The sequence below is a fragment of the Sphaeroforma arctica genome, assembly GCF_001186125.1.
Source record: "Sphaeroforma arctica JP610 unplaced genomic scaffold supercont1.981, whole genome shotgun sequence".
NCBI classification, from domain to species: domain Eukaryota; class Ichthyosporea; order Ichthyophonida; genus Sphaeroforma; species Sphaeroforma arctica.
The window spans coordinates 4464-12811 of NW_014039577.1; the positions used below are offsets into that span (position 1 = coordinate 4464).

Consider the following 8348-nt stretch of genomic DNA (forward strand, 5'->3'; position numbering starts at 1 on the left):
GCTGCACATATCAAGATAGTTACTAACGAACCACATATACCTACCACTCTTTGTACCTACACAACCCCATCCCACAGCCAATGTCAGCCTCATCGTCCAACCCCGACGCGCCCGTCTCCAACACCAATCCCAGTGCCAGCAGTGCCAGCAACTCACTGCTGACCAAAGCCAAGCTCACCAGCCACAGCTGGGTCACTGCAGCCTCGCCCAAAATTAAGCACAAGCACAAGGTGCCTCCGCTGCCACGCATGACGCCGCGTGTGTCGAGTGCGGGTGTGTCACCAATGCCTGACACCAACCTGGTGGACTTCCTCATGACCGCACGCCATAGTAAGACCAAGACGCCCCGCTCACGCAGCATGAGCAGCAGCGGCGGCAAGGCCAATGAGGTGCGTGCGCTATTTATAGATTGGTTGGATTGCTTGCTGCGTGTTCTATTTTTAGATTGCTTGCTCGCCTTTACTTGCGCCTGTATTCCTATAGCCTGCACTTAGTGATAGGGTTTTAGGATTCGGAATTATAGGGTTTCCAGTTCTAGGGTTTTCCCCTATTTCTGACCCCACCTCTCCCCCGTTCTGCAGGTGCGGCGCGCGGTGAACCGGTCGCCTGGGCTGAAGCGCCAGGGCTTCTCTCTACCCACGCTGCGGCTGGACGGCACCAAGTACCGTGAGATCTGCAACCTGACCACCCACGGGTTTAACCCGTTCATCTTCCGCAGTGTGGTGTACTACGGCCCTCTGTTACTTAAGACGGGCGTGAAGAAGTGGCGGCGTGTGTTTGGGATTGTGTGCGGTAATTCGTACATGTACATTGTGGACGAGGACATGGCCAACAAACCAGCCAAGCACGCGACCACCAGACACCCCACCACCAAGACAGCCTTCACCCAGCCTCTCATGCAGCTGACTATTCTCCGGTGTGTGCGCGTGCCTGTGGCCCAGTGAGCGGGTGGGGTGTTACTCGTTTGTCGCAGACCTGTTGGAGTGTGAGTATGTATTTGTGGATTGTTTGGGGGTGTATGTATCTGTTTGTTTATTCGTGTGTTTTTTATATCCGAATTTGGGGGTTTAAGTATCTATTTGTGTATCGTTTTGGGGTGCATATATGTATTTGCGTATTTGTTTATTCATATTCGTGGGCGTAGACCTGTTCTCGTATAGACGTATTGGGGGGTGGAGATGTTTATGTATGCTCGTAGATGTTTATATATGCTCGTATATGTTGATATATGCTTGGTTACATGCTAATACCTATCATATACCTACACATCTTCTCCTCCGTCTGGCTGGGTGGGGTGACCTACAGCTCGGCTATTATTCCTAAAGGCCATGGGTCGTGTGAGATGATGCTGCAGATCTGTCGGCCCATTTACGTTAACGTCAGTGGAGATAAGATGTTTGCGTACCACGCCCCTCAGAGCACTGACTCGCCAACGAACCAGGTGGACAGCAGCCCATATTTGGAAAGCTTCGAAATGGCGGCACCCAACCCTGCCAAGGCACTCAAATGGCGCGACATGTTTGTTAAAGCAGCGGAAGAGTGGCGACTGCAAGAGGCCACACGCATCATGCACGTCATCAGCATACAGGTCAAGAGCGTCATCATTCCTAGGTAGGTAGTGTTGTCATGGCAAGGGGGGGGGGTACATGTGACAGGCTAGTACGTGCCGTGCTGGTAGTGTGAGTGTTATGGTATGTGTTGATATGTATGATGTATGGTGCATGTACACATAGTGTGAAAGACCACTTCAAACAGGCCATTCCACTGTACATTCCATTGCACAAAAGGGCATTCCATTGCACAAAATGACATTCCATTGCACAAATAACATTCCACGTACATTCCATTGCACAAAATGTCTTTCCACTGTACATTCCATTGGACACATGCTACTCCTCCACTCAGCCCTAAATAACCCTAAACCTTTACACACACACGCCACACCCACTGCCTGCATGCATGGTAGGTACGAGAAGGACCCGGCCAAGCAACTGACCGTGGACCTGTCCTTTGACAATGAGGTGGTGCGCCAACTGCCATGGGTCACCAACACCAAACCAACGGAATGGAATTGGCTGCAGGTTATCAAGTTCTACATCGAGTCATCCTTCGAAAGCATGACACTGACGGTCAGTACCATCGCTTAACCACAAACCCTAAAACCTAAACCCTAAACCCTCCGCATGACACCTAGAGCTGAGATGCGTGTGTCGTGTCTGTGTCTGTGTCTGTGTGGGTGTATATATATATATATATATATATATATATATATGTGTGTGTGTGTGTGTGTGTGTTCATTTAACAGTATTGTAGTTATATTGACCACTCATGTAAAATTAGTATAGAGATAGAGCAATGGTGTGGGTACTGCCATATATAGTAAGTGCTATCCATATACAAATATTACCATTCAATGATATACTAGCAGTGACCACTCACATCACGCATGTGAGTTTTAGGGTTTTAAGGTTTTAGGGTTCTAGATGCAAATAGTTCATGCGTGCACGTGCATGTGTTGCGTAGTATTAAGTTTAACCCGTACGCACCGCCCACTGACATATTTCTGGACATGTGAGTTTATTTGGTTTATCTGAATGTTCCTCTCTACCACATCCTCACATTGACACATTGACATATTGACATATTGACATATTGACACATTGACAGGTGTCAAGGCAATCGCGGACCAGGAAAGGAGCAACCGTTGTCGTAGGTATGCAATCTCTTTTTGTACGTCTTACCTATCTATCGCTACCTAAGCAATACACACAACAGTTGTGTTGTGGTTAAAAAATCCCTCACCTACATCTCACAGGCGCATGTGCATGTGTCTGTGACATGTGCGATGTGTATGTCCATACCACGACCTATCATGGGATTGACATCCATACGCAAATACACACAATGTCAACCACAGTAAATACACTCAATGTCAACCACAGTAAATACACACTATGACAACCACAGTAAATACACACTATGACAACCACAGTAAATACACACTATGACAACCACAGTAAATACACACTATGACAACCACAGTATATGATGGGCATAGCTGTCGCATCATATCGCGTGCAGCAGAACAGACGGACTGAGGAGTATCACGCACACGATACCTGAGCGTACAATCACTCGCTCTCTGCTTTCTGAATGAGGCCAGCTACATGCCAGTGTGTCACGTGTTAGTTATTTGTATTCGGCATGCACGCGTATACGTATACATATACTTATACATACACATACACACACATATACATACACATACATATACACATGCTTTTTATAGTAAAACGCAGATCCTTATGTCTAGTATTGAAAACACATGCCCCTGGACAACGCCGCACACTTCGATTATCTGATGTTATATCTAATTATAGACATACCTACATTGATCCTTACCTACATCCATCCTTGCATTGCTCGCACGTAGTATACCTGGCCTTGTCTGTATAACGCAACTGTGTGTGTGCTGTTGTCTCTCGTGTGTGTACTAGGGTTTTAGGGTTTAACTCATGTGTGTGCGCTGTTATCTCTGACTTTCTCAGGTACTGTGGTTGTCCCAGCCACTGACATTCGTCAGTCGCGCAAAGATGAGGCAGGCCGATGGCACCAATTCGAAGACGGGGGCGGCAAAGTGTTACTCAAGACCACCTTTGTCTTTCTTAATATTCTGCCTATGCGACGCTACCAGGCATGTGCTATTAATAGATGGTGGAATGTTGGGATGTGCTATGTATAGATGTTCGATGTTGGAATGGGATAATTTTAGATAATGGAATGTTGGAATGTGCTATTTATATATAATGCAATGATGTGGTGTTCTATTTATAGATAATGGAATGTTGGAATGTGATATTTATAGAGAATGGAATGTTGAAAAGTGCTATTTATAGATAATGTAATTTTGGAATGCTATTTATAAATAATGTAATGTTGGAATGTGCTATTTGTACATTTTGGAATGTTGGAATGTTGGAATGTAAAATTTATCTGCGATGGAATGTTGGAATGTAAAATTTATCTGTAATCGAATGTTGGAATGTGCTGTCTATAAATAATGGAATGTTAAAATGTGCAATTGAAATGTGCTATTTGTAGATAATGGAATGTGGGTATGTGCTATTTATAAATAGAAGAATGTTGGAATGTGCTATTTATAAATAACGGAATGTTGGAATGTGCTATTTATAAATACCGGAATGTTGGAATGTGCTATTTATAAATATTGGAATGTTGGAATGTGCTATTTATAAATAATGGAATGTTGGAATGTGCAACTGGAATGTGCTCTTTATAGATGAGTGAATGTTGTAATGTGCTATTTTTAGATAATGGAATGTTGAAATGTATTATTTATAGGTAATGGAATATTGGAATTTGCAGTTTATAGATTATAAGATGTTAGAATGTGCAATTGGAATGTGCTATTTATAGATAATGGAATGTTGGAATGTGCTATTTGTAGATAATGGAATGTGTCGGAATGTGCTAGTTATAGATTATGGGATGTTGAAATATGCTATTTATAGATATTGGAATGTTGGAATGTGCTATTTATAGTCAGTTCCCTTTCCTTCCACTCCACACTCGCATGCACATTTCGTCCATGTACGTTTACATCTGACATTTCCTTAGCATCATTCACGTCATACCGTCATGTTTTTGGGTTTTAGTTTGTTTAGAAAAATGTAGTTTAGTAAAATGATACTACACCGTGTTTCGTACCATTTCCGTGATTGCGTAGCACTGTGGTTAGTGCTGACTCTTCCCACCGCTACGTCTGCGTTTGTTCTGTCGCTTGGCATCTAATGCTTCCATGCCCGTTAATTGCTCATGCATAGGGCTAGGGTTTAGGGTTAGAATTTAGTTTAGGGTTTCAGGTTTCACGCGTGCGTCTGATAGTTTGGCTCACCCATTGGCAGGTGATGTGTCGTATGCTGTTGCGAGCCATTCCCGAGCGCTATCTCACAATCGATCCCAAACTGAAGGAGCAGCCCAGCCTATCCACACACTACGCACCCCCAGACAAAGCCAACGGCAAGGCACACACATACAACACCTCCGCATACCCTGGCAGTGCCACGTCGCCTCAGGCAGTCAACGCAAGCGATCTCTCGCGGGAGGGCCTGAACATACAGGTGTGTGTGTAGTGTGTGTAGTGTGTTGTGAGTGCGTGAGAGAGAGAGTGTGTGTGTGCGTGTGTGTGTTGGGAGTGAGTGCGTGTAGTGAGTTTGTGCATGTCTCTTGTCGCAGTGAGCGATGTAGGGAGTTGTTGTATACTGTTGTGATTCTATGATTATATATATGTGTGTGGGTGTTGTATATACAGAGTCTTGCTTGTATATAGTGAGGGGAGCATATACCTTCACTGTCAACTGTCACGCTCATATGTCCAGTCAGAAATGTATTGTGTCTCTGTACTATAAGCAGAAGATGTTTTAGCTGCTGACTTTCTCGCACCTTTCACACTGTATCCTTCTCATAATATCACGCGCATGCGCATATTACACCCTAAACCTTAAACCCTATAACCCTAATTGTCTTGGCAGGAAATGCAACGGGTGTTTCACGACCCCATCGGCAACTCGCCTCACCATGTCAAGTCACTGCCATCGACACTGAGTCTGACACCACTACCGCCCAATAAAAACAACTGGAATGCCCCACAGTCACAGTCACAGGCACAGGCACAGGCACAGTCTCAGGCACAGGCACAGTCTCAGGCACAGTCTCAGTCAGCTGGGATGGTACACACGCACATATTCACTAGCAAGCGTATGACCAGCAGCCATGCAGACAGCCACAATAGCCACAGCATCAACAACAGTAATACTAACAGCATCGCCAATAGTACGAACGACGCCAGCGACAGCAACACCTCCAAAAGCAAGCCACACATCCAACAGCTGCCACCAACACCCCCAGCACACCTGCACCTCAAGGCCCACACACCCCCCAGGACACCCTCCATTCACTTCGGTAGGTCTCTCTGCACTGTGTGTAAGTACAGAACTTCCCTCATTACACTGAGCTGTACATCACTTGTTGCTGTACATTGTGTTGTAGTAGTGTTGGGTTAACACTATCGTTTCTAAATACTGTGCTGTAGTAGTGTTGGGTTGACGTGCGCATTGCGGTGGGTGTGTTCGGGGTGACTCGTCTTTCATTCGCATTCGTTTTCGTGTGGGTGTGATCCGTCACACCACCGTGTGGTAGTCCACATGTCTCATATGCGCCCGTTGGGGGTCTTTTGGGGGATCTTCTGTAGGGGAGCACTCGAAGTCTATGCGCACGTCGAACTCCAAATTCAACACAATCGGCAGCAAAACAAGAGGCCTCAAGGGGCTGTTTGGAATGGGCAGCACAACTGCGCCCACACTAGAGTCACAGGTGAGGCTATGCACATCATACGCGCAGTGGCATGCGTAGTTTTCTACGCAAATGGCTGGGAATGAATATCTGTTGATATAGATGTACTAGCACCACAGAAACCCTACAACTGGTGTGCATAGCTATGCCTGATGTTTAATTTAATGTAAACTATAAGTGCACCCGTCCAGAATAGGGTTTCATAAACAACTGCATCGTCTGTTTGTGTATGTGTGCGTGTGTTGCACATGCTTGTAGTGTGTGTCTCTCATTCTCTCTTCCTTCCCTTCCCCAGTATGCTTGCAGTGTGTGTATGTGTGTGTGTGTGTGTGTGTGTTGCACATGCTTGTAGTGTGTGTTTTATTCTCTCTTCCTTCCCTTCCCCCGTATGCTTGCAGTGGGTATGTGTGTGTTGCACATGCTTGTAGTGTGTGTGTTGTGCGTGTGTTACACATGCTGGTAGTGTGTCTCTCATTCTCTCTTCCTTCCCTTCCTCCGTATTCTTGCAGTGTGTGTGTGTGTGTATGTGTGTGCGTGTGTTGTGCGTGTGTTGCACATGCTTGTAGTGTGTGTGTGTGCGTGTGTCGCACATGCTAGTAGTGTGTGTGTTTGTTGCACATGCTTGTAGTGTGTATGTGTGTGCTTGTGTTGCACATGCTTGTAGTGTGTGTGTGTGTGTTGCACATGCTGGTAGTGTGTGTGTCTCATTCTCTCCTCTCCCATGCAGTCGCTGGACATCTTTAAGGTGCCGCCTGCGCGTGATGGGCCTAGTCCTGGCAGTGTGCGCAGCATGGCCCTTCGGTCTACCTCCAGTGGCCTCAGCAGCCACGACGGCCGAGTGCTCAGAGGACGCAACAGCATGGTTGGCATGACAACCGCCCGGCACGAGAGCGACGCAGCAACCAAATTCGACCCTCTGCGCCCACAGAAGAGTGTGGGGCACGACAGCCACGACAGTTACGGCAGACGCACGCGATACGACAGCGACAGCTACAGCCGAATAGACGAAGCACAGGACACCTTTGGCCGATGCGCAAGCAGCGACAGCAAGAGCAGCGCCCGAGCCATCCGAGCCATCCGCAGCACCAGCCACACAGTGGTCAAGGTGACTACCGGTGACAGCAAGGGCAGCCACGACACCACCACACGCACGCTCAGCGACAGGGGCAGCAGCCTACGCAACAGCACACACACAGGCAATGCCCAGCCACCACACACGCACAGACGACCACCCCTCAAGCCACGCGACCAACGGTCACACAGCGTGCATGCAAGCAACCAACTGCAACGTCTGCAGAAACAGCCGCAGCACCACCAGCCATGCAGCCACCACCTCAGGCGAAGCATCAGCGTAGACAGGGGCGCACCACTGCCCACGGATGGCTCAGGCAGCATACGCATCAACAGCCTAGGGGCACTAGAACATCACTCACAGGCACAGGCACAGGCACAACCACAGACACAGACACAGACACAAAAAGGGTCGGGAGCTGAGACGGGGGCAGTGAATAGCACTGACAGCCCACAGCACAGTGGCACTGCAGTGGGTGGACAGACCACGGACGACAACACACGAGACATCACAGCCACCACAGACAGCCTCAACATGCTACTACAGCCCTTCTCAGAGGCAGCCACAGGCGCATACACACACACAGTGCACGTGCGCACCCCATCTCCCATCGACGCCACAGCCCCAGCCACACACGCACACGCACAGCCGGGTGCACAGGGCAGTACACAGGTAAGGCATACCATCAACACACACAGCACACACAGCCACAGCCTGCCAAGCCCCCGCAGTGCTGAGGCGATCAGTCCCACTGATTCAGAGATCATGGCAGTGGTCACAGAAGTCAACAGAGACACACGCAACAGAGCCAAGACACTCGCCTCAGGCGATGCCAAGCACATGGGCCACAACCAGACACTCAGCAGAACCACCACCTATCCCCAGGTACACGCACGCATGTATA

The 8348-nt window shown here is 47.9% G+C and overlaps 3 protein-coding genes across 3 annotated transcripts in view; all 3 read left to right on the forward strand.

Moving 5' to 3' along the window:
- Positions 1–80: 80 nt before the first annotated feature.
- Positions 81–944, forward strand: SARC_09537 (hypothetical protein; the record flags this gene model as incomplete). The annotated part of the gene is made up of 2 exons (XM_014296443.1): positions 81–389; positions 582–944. The coding sequence occupies 2 exons, from the start codon at positions 81–83 to the stop codon at positions 942–944; spliced, it is 672 nt and encodes a 223-aa protein (XP_014151918.1).
- Positions 945–1358: 414 nt separating this feature from the next.
- On the forward strand, positions 1359–2147 carry SARC_09538 (hypothetical protein; the record flags this gene model as incomplete). Its single annotated transcript, XM_014296444.1, has 2 exons — positions 1359–1611; positions 1967–2147. Exons 1-2 carry the CDS (start codon positions 1394–1396, stop codon positions 2145–2147), a joined length of 399 nt encoding a protein of 132 aa, XP_014151919.1. The 5' UTR covers positions 1359–1393.
- Positions 2148–4928: 2781 nt separating this feature from the next.
- The window catches only part of SARC_09539 (hypothetical protein), a gene marked incomplete at its 5' end in the record, with an annotated part of 12951 nt that continues 9531 nt past the window's right edge, over positions 4929–8348 (forward strand). Inside the window, 4 exons of the mRNA XM_014296445.1 lie at positions 4929–5141; positions 5553–5982; positions 6272–6393; positions 7100–8329. Coding sequence (XP_014151920.1) covers positions 4929–5141; positions 5553–5982; positions 6272–6393; positions 7100–8329 — 1995 coding nt within the window. The remainder of the gene's footprint in view (positions 5142–5552; positions 5983–6271; positions 6394–7099; positions 8330–8348) is intronic.